Raw genomic sequence first — 17,330 nt, 5'->3', positions numbered from 1 at the left:
GTGTGCTGCAGATGCAGAGTTCGATCAGTTACGCTGTCAGTGGAATATCACTCAAATTCAACACAACAATAAGTCGAAGCCCCGCAGGGTGTTGTGTTGTACCAAGATTCAAGCAGTCCTCTCCAGCACTTTTCGTCCGGCGTGTAGCTTGAAAAGAAATGTCCATTCTCCTTGGCAAATTGAAAATTTAACGTATTGTTTTTAAACTATTTACTTCACGAATCTGCATCTGCGTTTGAAATACTTTCATTTTGTATGTGTGCAGCATATTCCTTTTTTTTGTAAAACTAATTTTTAATATTCAAGTCAAATAGCTTAAAAAAAAAAATCTTTAAAAAAAATCTAATTATTGTCTTCATTATCATCTAATCAACTGATTATTTTTTTTATGAACTGTTTAATATCTTAAATAATAATAATTTTATAAAATACCAGAAATTTGTGAAAAATGCCCATTACAATGGCCATGCACGTTGGCGTATCCAAATTGCCTATTGGTCAGTGTATTATCACAGCAAGAAATGACAAGCAAAAAAGTTCCACATTTTCTGTCAATCCATCAATGAAAAATTTGTTTCAGCTTTAAATATTTGTGTGAAATTGCAAAAGAGGATTCAGAATAGTGGTTAAAACTCTTGCATCGATGTTTCCCTTCAGTTAACACACTGATCTCAACTTTAAAGGAAGTACCCTTGAGTCTGGTAATTCATCACCATGTGTCACAAACCTCCTCAATAGGAATAGAAGAATAAAACCTCATCATCTTTTGTCCCGAAGGCCATGATACCCAGTCAGAGCGTCTCTTTGACTCTCTGTGGGTTGTTATTGTTCTGATGTCCCCGTCTTGTGTGTAAGACAGAGGAAGTGACGAGGCACCGGTTTGTTTACGGCCGCTCTGCAGACTTGTGGTTGCAGGTACCGATAATGGCCGCTAATTCCAAAGGCCCCTGCGGGACGCGTCCTCACCACAGCCTGCTCTTGTCCCCGCGGACCTCTGAGTGTGTGCGCGAGAAGAGAGAAAAAGTGAGCAGTGAGGTGATTAGGCGTCTTGCCTGTGTGTGTGTGTGTGTGCATCTATGTGTGTCTCTGCCCGTGTGTGTGTGTGTGTTTGTATGTTTCTCCCTCAAGTGGGTTTAATGGGGATTTTGGGAGGGTGTGAAAAGCTCAAGCGACACCACCTCACAGTAGGCAAGCCGCTGTTTGCGAGAGAAAGGCGAGCGTGAAGGCCGGCCAAGCGCCGGCTGCCCTGTGACCGAGAGGCGGGAGACGGCGCCAGGGGGCCCGTTTTCATGCACACGTGTTTATATGAGTGACTTTGTGTGGATTTTTAATTTACAAAAGATAACTTTTAACTAAAGGTAATATGCATTTACTGTGTGATCTAAGGCCTCGACCCCCCCCAGCTGGAACACGCGTGGAAAGGCTTTCATCCAGCGGGACCGAGCCCACAGCGGCTCCATCTCGGCACTGGACTTCAGGGACATCATGGTCACCGTCCGGCCGCACATGCTCACATCCTTCGTGGAGGAATGCCTCGTGGCGGTGTTTTTTTTTTGTTTGGCTCTGTGGTTCCCTCTTCCCTTTTGTTCCACAGTCGAGGCCGGATGAAATCAGGGGAGGTCGGTCGCTGCGGTTCACCTGCAGTTTCGAAACTTTTGTCTTCATGTGAGGAACAAATTGGGTTTTCTTTAAAAAACAATAAATGCAGTAACTGCGAGAAATGTAATTTCACATCACAGCTGTTGTTTCGACGTGGTACATGATTGGTCACCATGTGTAAAACACACGCATCAAACCACGGCTTTGCGTAACCAAACGTAAGGTGATTTCAGAAACTTGTACATGTATTTACTTTATTTGTGATGTGTGCCTCAGGAAGGCAGGCGACCCTATTCACCATGAAAGGGTTAAAAGCAACACTGTTTTGTTCCATCTCACTTCCTCCCTACTGTCTGTTCTCTCCTCTGTGTTCGCTTCTTTCTCTCACCCCCACGGCCCAACGGCGTGGCTTTCTCCTTCCCTCCAGCTGTCCATCCCTCCTGTCGTCCCCTTCCTCGTTACCTTTCCTGTCACCTCTCATCTGTCCTCTCTCTGTCCCCCCCCACTCCCCTTCATTTTTTTCCCTCTCTTTCTCTCCCCGCCTCCCTCCCTCCCTCCCCCGTGTCTCTGTCTCTCTCCCCAACATGTCATTACGTCTAACCTCTCTGGCAGTGTCAAAGCCGAGCAGGCAAGCTGAATAGGAAGATAAGAGACAGAGATAGATGGAGACTGGAGCTTTGCAGTCCATCATCGTTTGTGCGTTTTGTGCTCTGTTTGTTGTGAGCTCTGAGGTGTTTGTGTGTCGTCGTTGCTTTTACATGTGCAGCGGTGTTTGCTGAGCGCGTGCCGGTCCCGCGTCTGTGTCCACCCGGTTTCATAAACACCTTGTAGACTGTGTCATTTTCTCCGCTGTGTTTACCTCACCGACCAGACATCTTGGTGTGCTGTTAGTTAAACGCTGACACACACGTGCACAAACACACACACACACACACACAAACACATCCAAAAACCTATAAACACTGCAGACACATTAAAAGCAGAATTATAACAGAACACGGTGAAACAGTAACCTTTAATTCACTCACCAACGCGGCAAATTACCAGCTCTGCTGTCTTTTCACCCGAATATTTTCCTCCTCCCCCCCTGTGTGAGGGCCTCTGTGTGGGATATTATGGGAAGATCCGTGCCCACAGGCTACACAGATACGAACCGATACAAAAGTGTCCCTCTGTTAGGACAGTTTCCCCCCCCCTCATCCCGCCCGAGATCCAGAGCTTCCCTCCTGGTTGCAAACATGGCGAGCCGAACGCAAACGCCGCTGGATGCGTCTGTAAAGCAAACAGTGCCATCTAGTGAAAGGCCGCCCTGCAGGAACCCTCCGCGCTGTTCATTCGAGCCAACCACGTTTCATAAAAAGGTACTCCGACGCGCGTTTCCTGGACGCACGGCAGCCCGAGCTGCTCCTCGCAGCGTTCCAGGGCCTGATTTGATAAAGATGGGAAGCTGGTTCACATAAAAGAGTTTGTGTGCAGTCTGGAATGTCCTCAAGAGCCCCAGCATCTATTTTTAATATGTTACCTTTTTATTTTCTGTTCTTTTATCACTTCCCTCCACCTCATAAAAAAAAAAAAAAGAAAAAAAGAAGTTAATTAAACTCCCTGAGAGTGTTCGTTGTGCGATGGAAAAAGCAGCGGTTGAGACAGGTTTACTTATCCCTGTGGAGGGATGGTGGAGACCAACGCTGATGGTTAACCGCACGAGTTCTTTAAGATTTCCCTTTTCACGTGCGTCAGTTTCTGAACGTCTCCTCTGTCTTACTCAGAATCTCTAATATCTAGATGTGTTCGTTCTGCCTCGTGTGTAGTGTGATTGTGTCTGTGAAAGGTTTTATTGCGTGTAAAAACAGCGCGTGCGTCTCCATCCATGGTGCAGGTCGCGGGGGGCAGCACATCTCACCAGGTCAGCTTTTCATTCTTCAACGGCTTCAACTCACTTCTCAACAACATGGAGCTGATGAGAGAGACCTACGGCGCTCTGGCCGGCCACCGGCGAGATGTGGAAGTCACTAAAGGTACAACAGGGAGAAGAAAAAAACAAAAAACACTCCAGAAAGACAGACATTATGCAGGACAAAGACTCACAAAACAAATGTGAGCATGAACGGTTTGCTCTCAGACGCACAAACTGCTACCGTCCCACACTTGGGGCCGTATCCAGTGTGTTTTGCAGATGATGTATTTACGTCTGTGTGTGCTGCGGGTGGAAACTTGTTTTTGTTTGGTTTTCTTCCGTCCCGTTTAGCGTTTTAAATGGACGCGCTGGATCAGACCGAGCACACGTACTGCGTGGCCGCGCTGCCTGACGGAGCCGGCTCTGTCTGCGAAGCGTCCCGGCACTCATCGCAGGGCGACTCTTTTCGGTCTCAGGATTTCGAAACGAGCTGTGCTGTCTCACCCTGTGGATCAGTGTGCACGCCAGATGCTTCAAACCATCTATGTAATACGAGTTTCCTTTACTCCTTTACTTACATTTAAATTACTATAGAGCGAGGTTTTCTCTTTTTCTCTGTTTCTCATGGTTAGTTCTTTTTTGTTAAATTGTGATCCCTCTCACTCGCTTGCCCCCTTTGCTGTCTCTCATTCCTTTGCTCGGTCCTTGGCACGAAGCCCAGTGAGCGTTTTCCAGTCTCTCTCTCTACCTTTCTCTCTGACTTCCCTCTCTCCCGCTCTGGTCATCCCGTCCTGACCTCTCTCCGCGCGGCCCGGGGGGCCACTCCTGTAGCCCGGCGATCCTATCTGAAGCCTTATCAGGGGTGTGGACCGTAGCCGACCCCGAACCAGGAGCCCATGTGCTGCCGGGCTTGTTCCCACCGTGGGTACGCCGAGGCTGGGCTTTGGCTCAACCCGCGGTGGCCCGTAGCCACCAGCCATCCACCCTCCACTCCCCGAGTCATTAAGGGCCTCCCCTGGGACTGCAAGGGCTCGGCTCCGCGCTCTCGTTGGCCGACGAGCGTGCAGTGTGCGCACACCCGCACGTATCGTGCGTGTGCATTTTGTACCACCCTATTTCAAACATTTCTCGCATACACACACACACACACACACACACACACACAAGCATTGAGATGCATTAACACAGCCAACCGTGCACACAAGCGTAATAATCCTGATTGATTCCGTATGTGCAACGAGGCCACTGTTTGCCTTGGGGACGCCATTACAGTGCTTAACGCCTACGCAACAGTGCGTGCACACACTGTGTGCATGTGTGAGTGTTTGTGGGCGTACGTGCACACTACACTTTGTTTGTGTGTGTGTGTGTCCAAAAGACTTTGTTTGTTTACGTACGTGCACACTAGACTTGTAGAACACATATTTGTGCAGGCTACATGGCACATTGTGATGCATCTTTTGTAAACGTTGGTGATGGCCGAACTTTGTGAGTTTTTCTGCATTATGTGGTTTAAGTTAAATGTCTAAACAAACGGTTGGATAGAAATATAGTGACACATTAATCTTTCCCTTAGGATGAACTTCTGCAACTTGGGTAATCGCTCTGACTTTTCATATCTCTCTATTATTAGATCTAAATCTATTTATGACACTTTCGTTTTGGACCAAATGCCTGCAAAACTTATTTGATTTCCCCTCAGCCTTAAATGTCCTTTGTGTCTTAAGCTAATTAGTTAGTGTTGGCATGCTAACATGCTAAGTTGACAAACATGAAAAACATGATATCTATTTGAATTTGAGCATTTAGCTTGAATCACTGCAGCCTATATCGAGTTTAGCAGATGTTGCTGTAGACTTTTTTTTAATTCTCTTTCGTTTCATGATTTAATTATTTTTTTTTCTTTCTTCTCCTTTAAAAAAAACGTTTGTAATGTGCTTTGTAAAAGTGCTGTGTGATTCAGAATTACTATTATAATACTCTGTGTTAACAAAGGATTGAGCGGAGAGTTCTAAATGAACCACTATCAACCTTTTTAAGTGCTCTTAAGTTGTCAAGAATCAGTCTGGAAAATTCCCCGCCGATGTCCAAAATGATTTTTACGTCTCATTTCTTTGTCTTCATCCTAGATTCAGTTTGAAAGTATTAGGTGTGTCGAGGAGGAGTGTGGGTGATGTCTGCTCTGCTGACACAAGGTGGAAATCTGATTAGCATTTAGCACCGTGTGGGTAAGACCACTTTACAGAGAGGCAGGTAAATATAAAATGTGTATAGAGGGTCAGTCAGGTGTGTGTGTGTGTGTGTGTGTTTGTGTGTGTGTGTGTGAGAGAGAAAGAGAGCATGCCTCAGGGGAGAGCCGGGCTTTGGCGGGGTGAATGGCTCCAGTGTGGGACGACTTTGTCACAACCCCAGCCTGCTGCTCTTTGAATAAAGCAGGTCAAACAATGGTGACTCCTCCACTGTAAGCCACCCTACAGTCAACCTGTTCTTTATTCCCCCAACAATACAGCGGGTCTTAAGTTACATACTAAGCAGCCTCAGGACAACTCTTGAAGTCCATAACTCTGCATGGCGCACATGTTCTATGCAATGTTCTCATGATGAATTCCACATGCTTTGACAGTTATCACTTGTATGTTCCAACCAAAAATCACCATAAAAAAAAAGAAAAACCCTTCAAACGGGTTCGAGCAATATAGGTCCTGCATGTCCGGGCCCTCTTTATCAATTCAATGCTCATCTTTCTTATTGCACAGGAGCAGATGGAACATAACACCACATGACATTACACTAAGGAGTGTTATCCAGTTTTTTCATTGACCCTGTGTTTAGATCAAAATGCCTAAGACTCTACCAAAGTAGAACAGGCGTCTTTTTCTGAGTTGTGAGAGGTTGTTTTGGAAAACACAGGTATTCAGAGTGATGCAGACCTGGCATGTTAGATTAGATTAGAACGCTTTATTAAATCCCATTGGGGGAAACTCATTTACCACCAAATTTACTCATACAGGAATGGAAACAATTTTCAGAGTGTAAACAAACAAACACAAGAGACATTACAATGAATAAATAACACCGAATGAGACATGACGAACATCATAAACAAAATTAACAAAAAATCGAAAAAAGGGTCTTAAAGCTACAGCATACACAAAAACCTTTTTCTAATTTTCATCCTCCTAAAAGCGGCGTGTTCTGTTCGGGGACATCTTCATTGCAAAGCGCTTTGCTGACAGCGTACTTGTGTTGGCTCCATCGGGGCTTGACCTGGCGTGCACTTATGCAGTTTTGCGTCCAGCTTTTCGGCTGCAAACTTCGGGATCCGGGAGACGGCCAATTGCTTGATTGGAGTGAAGAAAGAATTGTTCCGTCGACTGTAAGAGTTTGAGATGTAAGTTGGCTGGTGAGTGTATGTACAATGGACCACCAGATGGACAGCCTGATTGGCCTCCCCGTTCACAGGATGTTCTACCCTCCTACTCCCTTGACATGAAAACCCTTAAGCTCTTGAGTTACCCGTCGATCTACGCTCCGCTACCAGTGGTCAGGAGCTTTGATCTGGTATCTGAGAGTTCATGTATTCAGAATGAGCTCAGAGTGAGCTGGGTTTCTCTGCATAGAAAGAAGGCAGTGTGGGATCTGATCATGATGCTCCCTGAGGGCCTTGCTGTGAAGTTCCCCGTACCTGGAACCCACCAGAGGAATGGTTCATACCCACGTCCCCCAGATCGATGTGGCTGAGGAGAAAGTCCTCTCGGCTGTTGGCAGATTCAGAGCCGACAAAGGATGAATTGAGATATTTTGCATTCATTTCTTCATAAATGATCGTGTTTCCCATGAGTGCATTTTGGTTATGTATCTCTGAGTGTGGATAAATGAATGAACAGATATCTGTCTTTACTGCAGAGGAGTTCATCGCGGCTCAGAGGTTTGGTCAGGTGACACCTATGGAGGTCAACATCCTCTTTCAACTGGCTGACCTGTCAGAGCCCCGCGGGTAAGACGCACACACACACACTAGCTTTGATTTTATAGCCCATTTTTGATAATTTGACAGTTCTTAGCTGTATAACTTGGATTCCATATTCAATCTGGTCAAAAGGTGGAGGATAAAATCTTCATGGAAACAGTTGTTGGTGTTGGTGGATGTGACGGTTGGTGTCGGCATACATTCCATGTTTCACTGACAACAGTAACATAAGTTCAGGAAGGAGTAGCTCTGTGTACAGAAGGAATAGCATCTAATAACTGACACAGGCTTAAGTCATTTACTCTTTTCCTCAGTTATCAGTTGTAGAGGTTAAGTCCTTCCCAGAGTTGCCCCCCAAAGCGCACATTAAGCCCCAGGTCCGATACCTCAAAGAGAGAAGCGCTTCCTTCATCCTCAACCTTCTCTGCAAAGGATCAAAAGAATCCGCCACGACTGCGTCAGTGCCAGAGAATCCTCTTTCAGTCCAAAACCAATTCAAAATCCTCTTTCTCTTTAAAAAAGGGCAATTGCAGGCCCTATGATCCGTGGCGCACAACAACTGTATGAGTTTCACATTCCCCCACTTCCTTTGCGTCTGCCCAGCGGCCCAACCAGTGCTCTCATAATTCCTAACCCCGGCCTGAGACACCACCTGATTATTATTTCTGGGCAATGGGATACTTTAATAGCCCTCCCCACTCCCCTTGATTGGAGATGCGAGAGATAATAGCCTCAATATTCCTCCCCGGCCTGAGAAATCTGGGACCGCCGTACAGATGCAATGGAAAGCCTGGTTCCACATCCAAAGGTTAAATATCGTTGTTGTACTTGGATGACGGGATTAAGGAGTGGGAGCTGTCGGTTCCTATAAATCGGTTGTCTTACTCAATCATGCCAAGCGCGGGCCTGGACTTTTTTTAATGCCACAATGTATTCACGTGGAACGATGGCAAAGTGTCCGTAAACTTCAAGCAGCTTCAGACTGACAGATCAGGCTTCTAGAGGTCACGGACTCGGTGAAATGTTATATTCCTCCGAGAGTTTTTACAACAGTTTAAAGTTACTTGAAACCTCCCACTGTCTCTCCTCCGTCAGATGTGTTGGTTTAGTGGACATTGAGCAGATCGCTCCGCTGGAGGAAGGCGCCCTTCCCTACAACTTGGCTGCGGTCCAGAGACAGGTACGCAATATGAGGACTTGTTGATGTGTTTGGTTTCCTCTTCCACACTGGCAGCTCTTTTTTTTCTTCGCCCCAGTACATTCTCTAGAGCTCGATGTCAGAGCACTACGATTTATAATTAAGGATAATGATATCTCCTGTTCACAAGTAATTCATCTCCCATTGATTTGGGGTTTTTGGCATGAATTGCACGATTCATCCATTGAGAAATTGTTTTTGAGTTACACGTAAGAAGGAAAGAAGAAGAAGAAGAAAAAAAAACAACGGAAGACACAGATCCAAACATGTTTTGTTAGATGGAAAGTTTGCCCTAAAAAAACTCCCAGTGTTTGTTATTTCATCTCATTTTTAGAATTTCATACTAAGGCCGAGACCAAGTTGCTTCCAAGTAATGTCCCATTACCGACTTAAACCTACAGAGACTTCCGTGAGAGAAAACTGACATGTGTTTGAGGTTTTAGAACGAATATACAGACAAAACTCATGTCCAAGGAAATTAGGAAGAGAGCCATCCTCGACGCCTCATGAAGATAAAAGACGCATGTAAACGAGAGTGAAGAAGGACGTGTGGACAGTCAAACAGACGAGCAGACGACTGTTTTCCATCTTCGGCTGTTTGGTCAGAGTTGTGTTGCCTGGTGGGTTCCAGCAGTGCAGAGAAGGTTTGGCCGGGCCATGTTGAGGCAGACGGGGGCCAAAGGGGAGAAAGCAAAGGGGCCCAGCACTGCACAGACGCCAGTCCCACCACAATGAGCCACTTTAGGCCCTTGTGGTTTGGCCTCGGGGGGGCTGGCCGCCAGCGCGCTGGAGCTCTCTCTCCTCATCGGTTGCTGCTTCTCTCCATTTCCTTTTTTCATCTGCTTCTTTTCTCCCTGTTTCTTATTTCTCTACGCCGGCCGTTTCTCTCTGTGCATCCTGGTGACTTTTTCTCTCTCCCGTCTTTCACCCTCAAACATCTTGACGGTTTGTGTGGCCGAGTCGTAGCGGCGCACACGCGGAGGGAGGATGGTAGAGGTGGAGGAGGTCGAATATAAAGGAGACATTCGGTCAGGAAGGAAAACCTCTGGGGATGGATTGTAGAAGGGGGCGGGAGTTTACTCTGACAGGTGGACCTGTTCTAGAGACCCCCATCCCCCTCTCTCACTCTCTCACTCTGAGAGACACACACACACACACACACAACCCTCCACCTCGCCAGGCTCTCCAGGGTCAAGAGGCCAAAATGAGGCAAAACAGACAAGGCCACAGGTATCAGGTGGAGATGTTACTCTGTGTTCTCATGCCGAAATGATTAGTGTTTTTGCTCGTCGTTCAACTATTAACTAATTATCATTTAAAGTAATTATTCAAATGCAAAGGCATCGCGAGGACGTCATCTTGTGAGATCATAATAACGGGCGTTTCCTTCTTGCATTGTATATTATTAATAGAAATAAAACCATTAAATCAATAAATTGTTGGCCTTGATGTTTGTATTGATAAGTCATAATCAAAAACTCAATGTCTTAAGACATTTGTGTATATTATTTATATCTGTGGCTGCTTGGCACTCTCTCTCCATCTCTCTTGTCCACATTGACCAAGATGCTAAATACCCGTGTCACAATGAAATTGGGACTTGCTGTCAAACGCTGTACAGCAGGTGTGACGACTGATTAATTAATAGCTGGTAATTAAGTCTGCAAGGTGGTGCAATCAGATTACTTTTTTATGAAACAGTATTGAAGTGTTTTGGGATTTTTGAAAAGAAACGAATGACTAAAAACAGTGTCGCGTATCACCCCCCCCACCCCCATCCCCCCATCCCTCTCCCCCGCGGGGCGAGCAGCAGTTGGGCATCGGCGTCCCCCGCCCTGTCCTGGTCCAGGTGGCGGAGTCGGCCTACAGGTTCGCCCTTGGCTCAGTGGCAGGGGGTAAGAGTCACGGCCCATTGGCTCTCTGCATACCTGCACTCCACCACCCGCCCGCCTACCTCTTTGCGTGTCTACCTGAGCCCCTCCCGCCCCCCCCCCCCACACACACCCCTCCGCCCTCTGTTGTCCTCATAAGAAAAGGGTGAGAGACAGAGAGGACAATGCCCCCTCTATTGCCCCCCCTTCCCCTCCCTTGCTAACAAGAGCGACGGTTGCTCCGCTGCTTAAAGAGAAGTGCTGCCCCCCCCCTCCCCCCCTTGTGCCCCCCTTCCTCCGTCCATCCCTTTATCGCTCCCTTCCCTCCGTCTCGTTCGGTCCCGTCTCTCGCCTCTCGGCGCGCCATGGGAAAACCCTCCTGTGTGGATTCTTTTGTACCTGCGTCAGTGATCAGAAGGGGACGGGGGTGGGGGTGAAGGGTGGGGGTGAAGGGTGGGGCCTGGGCCTTGTGTTTGTCTTCAGACTCCCCACTGTTTTCCTGCTCCTCCTCCCTTCCTCCATTCCTTCCCTCTCCTCCTCCCTCTATCCCAAGGGAGACAGCTTAATAAGGAGGTACGGGTCCGCCATGCCTTCTTCTTTCTCGCTCTCTCTCTAATTAAGTCTGTCGCCTTGGGTCGGTTCTTTTTGTTTGTGTCCGTCTGACGGGCCGAAAGACACTGCGGTCTCAAGGCATTTTTCTTAAAGTCACCTCCGCAGACTTCCCCTTCCTCCTCCGCCTTTTCTCTTAAAAAGGGTCACATCACACGGGTTACAAATACGTCTATTTTCCTCTTTCTCCGAGGTTTATTTTTACTGTACAGTCAAGACCCCAAAAAATACCAAATACCAAACGGTAACGTTACAAATTATTCAATTGTACTTCACACAGTTCATTCGTAATGCTTTCAACAACAAAAAGAAAGTCTAATGTAACTTTCAACGTTTCTTATTTTATGAATCTATTTTTGACTTCTCTTCACTTTAAATCAGAATCTAAATAACCATCTTTGGTTTTCTTTGTAGCGGTGGGTGCCACAGCAGTGTACCCCATTGATCTGGTGAAGACGCGCATGCAGAAGCAGAGGACCAGTGGCTCCCTGGTGGGAGAGCTCATGTACAAAAACAGCTTTGATTGCTTCAAGAAAGTGGTGCGCTACGAGAGCGCCTTTACCGAGGTCAGTATGCACGCAGACGAATTTAAAACTCACGCTTTAATGTGTAATGTCAAATATCTGCACGCTAGCAGCAGGTGCTGCGGACTGGGCGGTTTAATGCATCACTCGTATCTTCACAATCGTTCAAAGGGGAGAGCAGTGTGCCAAAATCCAAGTAGTATTGACAGACAGCTTTCAGGAAAAACAACTCACAGGCAGTCAGATCCACAAAATGGGTTTTTGAAAAAACGAAAAATTCTGAGATGTGAGAGAAGAAAGAAGAAGAAGCAGCGGCGGCGAGGAGGGACGATTAGAGTGAAGAGGAGGAAGAGGAGACGAAAAGTGTAGGGTGGACAGGAGGGCCGTGCGAGTTCACCTCTCCGTTGACCTTTCTCCTTTGAAGCGATTCCGGCTGGCTGCGGACTGTAAGAGCAGGACAATGAACGCCGCACGCGGGGGCCACATTCCTTCGGGCCCGTGTCACCGCGCGGTGACGTCGCATGTCTGGACTCACGCGGCCGCAGACAATGAGCAGGTGCACAAGTATGCAGGCATGCACAAGCGGACAGGCGGGCGACTTTTTTCGGGTGGGGGGGGCATTCGAGTATACGGGGCACGACATCCCTAATCACCGCCTGCCCTGTCTTCGGAAGCCGGGACTTTGGGTGTCTCTGTCCGGGTACTGTTGGGGTCGGGTTGAAGACGGACTGAAAGACGTTTCCCCAGAACAGCGGCAGGGCGCTTTTACAAAAATCCCATGATCGTGATTGACAGCACCGGCTCCCGGGAGGAAACTTGAATGCTTGGATTTCTGTGGGAAACACAAAGGCCATCGACAGTCTGGCTCCAGGTAGATGGCCAGACAGGTATCCTGGCAGCCGAACTGTAGTTATGTAATATAAGTTGAGAGTGCCTTCGCTGGAAACCTCGGGGGGAAAACCGGCTGAGCGAAGAATGTTTTGTGCGAGGAAAAAAAACTTGGCACAATTACTGTTGTAGCATAATGTCAGGATCTCTCATAAACAAAACAGTACGAGGGGCACGGGGGGGCTTTTTTAGTCCTGTCTCCGTCGATGGTTTGAATTAGGCGTATTTTCGCCATGTCCTGTCATGTTTATGCATGTACGTTCTGTGTTGAAGACAGCATGTCAAAAGAATTCAGAAATGATTTTTGGAGTTGCTTTTTAATGAGGTCCAGACATCGGGTCCTTTCGCCAACTTCCAAATTAAGTGTGTGATTATGTGTGTGTGGCCTCGCTACACACAAACTACTGTGGATCATTAACTGTGTTTGTAACTTTCAGAGAATGTGTGTGTGTCCGTGTGTGTGTGTGTGTGCTTTTGGCCTTGGGGCTGGGTAGGGGGCCAAGTTTTATTGTGCTCTGTTGTGATTATTTTGTTTATTTTTATCCTGCTCTGGGTTGTAATTGAGGTCTGCGTAAACTTTTGGTTGGTTTGTTTTATACTCTGCCCTTTTTTTTCTATTCTGGGAAGCAGTTTCTCTCTTCATCTCCTCTTTACCCGTCCTTCCTCTCTCTCTCTCTCTCTCTCTCTCTCGCTCCCTCGTTGCTGCTCTGATGTCCCCACACTCCACATCAATGGGTTTCATTAGAGTCTGGAGGATCTCGCAGGGTCCGATGCATGCGCCGGGAAGCCACACATGTTGAGTGTGTGGAAGTGGTACACGTGTGCGTACGCACCAGTGTGTGTGCGAGTGAGTGGGGGTACCACAGCGCTCTTTTTTTTTTTTTTTTCTAATCATCTCGTCATTTTCTAATGATAGGTCTCGTACCACAGCTACTGGGTGTGGCGCCCGAGAAAGCCATAAAGCTCACAGTAAGTTGCTGCGTTAGAAAGTGCACACAGACACGGCTGCACATTCGCAAAGACGTTCAATGCATTGCTTCAATGCTCTTGATGGATTTAATATAATATGATACTACAAATATAACACGCAAAGAGATGTGAAAAAACTGTAGTTACATGCACATGACCGGATTTATTCTGTTAATTGTTCACGTCCTACATGAAACATTGTTTTACATTAATATCATGTTCTAACATACCAGGTAAAATAAATCCTCTTGTGTTTCCAGGTGAATGACTTTGTGAGAGGAAAGACAGAGGGACGGAAACGTCCCGTTGGCAGCTGAGATCATGGCCGGTGGATGTGTAAGTCTCAAAACAACTGCAACTTGCATTTCTTTTTGGTAATTTATGGTGTATAACTGGGTGGGCTGTATCTGGACAAAATGTATGACTTTTCTTCCATTCCATTAACTTTGAAAGTATAGAGTGGAAATTTAAGACAGATATTAACGACCACGATATTAGAAAGTAAACCTCACCTGACGTATAAATGCGGCCTGCTACTCGCTACGTATTTATAGATTGACTTTCAAGGAATATCAAGACAGGTGTTCAACTTCTGGCAAAGCAATAGTAAAAACATAATAGAAGGTCTTTCAAAAAGACACACGATGCAAGAGTTAAAAAAGGAACACGTTTGCAACAGTGTGAACTCAAATCAACTGTCGACAGAACATATTACATACATGTCTTCATTGTCACGGCTCTTGAAAGCGAAAACGATGCTGGGCAGCACACAGACAGTGAGTACAGCAGCGCGGCAGCACACGCGTCTGCTTAACTATGTTTACCTGTCTTCCTGCGTGCCGCCCCTCCGACTGCTGAGCAGACAGACGTGAAGCTGTTTGGAGGCCAAGAAGTCGCTGTTTGTTGATGGAAAGATGGAAAGATCACACATGAAAGACACGATACATTTGATACCACATACTGTACATGCTCACAGGAGCGTGTGCATCTATGACGAACAGAAGAGCCTACAGGTGCACAAACACACGCGCACACACACACACACACACACTTCCAGGGAGGAGATGAAGATTGACAGCCGCTGCTACCTGAGACCCCGGCCGGTCCTTTACCTGCTCCCCTCCCATCGTAGGTTTTGATCACTGAGCTGTCACAGTCTACCCCCGACGCATGCACACACACACACACACACACACACACACACACACACACACACACACACACACACACACACACGTTCGCCGTGAGTCCACCAAGGCCGGTAGCAAATGAAAGGAGGTCTTTCACTCAACCTTCTTTTGATGCAGATCGCTAAAGCAAACTATTTCAGGATACACAAGTCATTATGGGTTTAGCTCCACTCAGGCACATTCAATTGGCGTTATTTGTTACAGGAATATGTTTTAGTACGCTGCATTTGCTGTAAATTTTGTGAGTGGGTTCTTTGTGGGATTTTTCTTCTTTTTTCCTTTTTTTTTGCGACATAGACACAAAAAAAGAAAAAGGTATTGTAACCGCAGGAAAGCAAATATACTGAAGAAACATTTTTCAGCGCGGCACTGGGTGTGAAAGGCAGTGGTTGCTTTTATTTATACAACCCATATGGATTCAGAAGCAGAACCATAACAGATGCATAGGCAGAGCAGAGGATAAATGCAGAGGAGAGGAGTGTGGATGGATGGACTTTTCCTCTTTCCTCTGTGAGCCGTCGTGACAGCTCCTTTCATCCTGGCTGAGGCCCCGGTGTTAGTGCTGGCAATGCACTCTGCCTGCCACTTTATCACACACACACACACACACACAGACACACACACACATCGAACCCTTCTGAACCCTGTTTTAGCCGCTGCACATGAAATCTGTTTATGTCATTTGGTAGCTGTGAAAGTGTTGGTTCAGACCACAGTGTCAGCCCCACGTCCACAGTGCGTCAGGCAAAAGAGAGAGAAAGACGGAAAGTACGAGACGACGGCGATGCTATTTGTTTGCTCGCCATTTCGTAAACTTATCTCGAAAGCCTTTTCATCTTCTCCAATGTCTCATGTCTCTCGTTTCCTCTGCTCGCCGCCTCCACTGGCTCCTCTCCCTCCTTGAAGCCGTTGCTCAGCACCATTGAGCCTCAGCGCGCTTTGCCAATTTCTAATGGTCATTTGGTAAGAATGGCATGCTCCATTGACTGAGCTGGCTGGATGCTTATCTGGCAGTTACTGGTCTGCATTTTAGGACTTGAGTTACCCAAAATACCGACTGGGTCATTGTTGAGAGGGGGAGTCAAAATACAGTAATACTTTGTTCGCGTTCATTGTGAATGTAGCATGGTTGATTTCAGTCTTTGTAATGAGTTTCTTATTCGGGCCTGATGTGGATTATTCAAACCGTATCAAAGAATCTTACACACACACGCGCAGACCCAGACCAGCACATGTAGCATGAAGGGCGTTAAGTGCAAATGGAATTGTTATTTATGGAGGGTATAGTGAGCGATTGGCTTGTGAGTTTATGTTTGGGAGGGTCCTCAATCTTTACTAAACTCTTGGTATGCTCTCTGCAGCACACACACACACACACACACACACGTACACAAAGCCAGGAGCTGCGATGCGTGCGTAAGGTGCTGACGCTCCAGGTTTCTAAGGATCACCTTGCCTTGTAATTACCTGGGAATCATCAGAGAGCCGCCGACGCTGTCACTCCATAATCACAACCCTCAACCTCTCAGCCTCCACCTCAACCTTCCCTCTCTTCTCTTGTTTTGACTACTCCTCTCTCTGGTTTCTGTCTCTCCATCTCTCTCATTAGCTCATTCTGTTTATTCCTCTGATCCTCTTGTTTCTATTTGCCCCCCCTTCACAACCCCTGGATGCTCAAAGTTATTCTCCACAGCTAACTAGGGACGCAATGATGAAGCTGCAGCCTCACAGCTTTTATCTCATGTCGTCGGGCCTAATTGTCACCTCATTTTTCCGAACAACGTTGTTGTTTACACTCCTTGAGTAAACAACGTCTCCGTCTTCTTCATCTGCAGTCTCATTAATAGACAATTGGAGCAGCCATCACTGCCTCGGGGGCCGGAGCCAATGGCCTCTTGATGCTCAGGCTATTAGCCGGCATGTAATCAACTCTGAGTCATAAAGCGTTAGCCGTGAGATGTAGCAGCTTTAGCTGTAGCTATTCTGTGGCTCATTTAAAAAGCGGCTGCAAACACCTTCAATGCGACTATTATGATCTCTGTCTCCCCCTCTCTTCTTGTAGGCAATATATGGCAACACTTAAAAACGGAGGGAAATTAAGCGTGCTGCGGATTGAAGCTTAATGCCTTCCCGTAAGGCGGGAGGCGACGCGCACAATCCATCATTCATAACGAAGCGACTCATGAAAGGGGGAGAAAAGGGAGCAACAACAACAAACAGCCCGGGCCTATTTAGGACAGAAATGGCACCATGGCAACCGATTGCTATCTAATTGCAATGTGCCTCCCTTTCGCGTGTGGCTACAGTAACCACTGGCAACCGTAGCCAGAGAGAGACAATATTAGAAAAGATGAGAGGGATCGTTTTAGTGGAGGTCAAAGCAAGTAAAGGGAGAGAGACAATCCTGTAAAAGACACAGAGAGGGAGAGCGATCAACAAGGGAAGGGAAATACAAGACGGATGTCAGAATATTCAAACTGACGGCCGGTCCGCGTCTTCTAACGGCGTAAACATTTCTCACAAGCCAGAAGCCTCCCGAAGGTGCCGTCATGTCCCCCCCCCGACGAGACACAGTTAACCATTTGTCTCGCCACAACTCCGCCACAGCAGCTACTCCT

The 17,330-nt window shown here is 46.9% G+C and overlaps 1 protein-coding gene across 1 annotated transcript in view; it reads left to right on the top strand.

The window, feature by feature from the left end:
- Positions 1-17,330, top strand: part of slc25a13 (solute carrier family 25 member 13) — a 36,796-nt gene that overhangs the window by 10,837 nt on the left and 8,629 nt on the right. Inside the window, 10 exon segments of the mRNA XM_078081879.1 lie at positions 1,387-1,542; positions 3,476-3,614; positions 7,400-7,490; positions 8,559-8,643; positions 10,472-10,556; positions 11,556-11,707; positions 12,231-12,237; positions 13,470-13,522; positions 13,783-13,805; positions 13,807-13,858. Of these exon segments, the coding sequence (XP_077938005.1) occupies positions 1,387-1,542; positions 3,476-3,614; positions 7,400-7,490; positions 8,559-8,643; positions 10,472-10,556; positions 11,556-11,707; positions 12,231-12,237; positions 13,470-13,522; positions 13,783-13,805; positions 13,807-13,858 (843 nt within the window).

Source organism: Gasterosteus aculeatus, chromosome 10 (genome assembly GCF_964276395.1).
Source record: "Gasterosteus aculeatus chromosome 10, fGasAcu3.hap1.1, whole genome shotgun sequence".
In the NCBI taxonomy this organism is placed as follows: domain Eukaryota; kingdom Metazoa; phylum Chordata; class Actinopteri; order Perciformes; family Gasterosteidae; genus Gasterosteus; species Gasterosteus aculeatus.
Note: the sequence above shows the minus strand (reverse complement) of the source record. Positions and strands in the feature narration are given on the sequence as shown.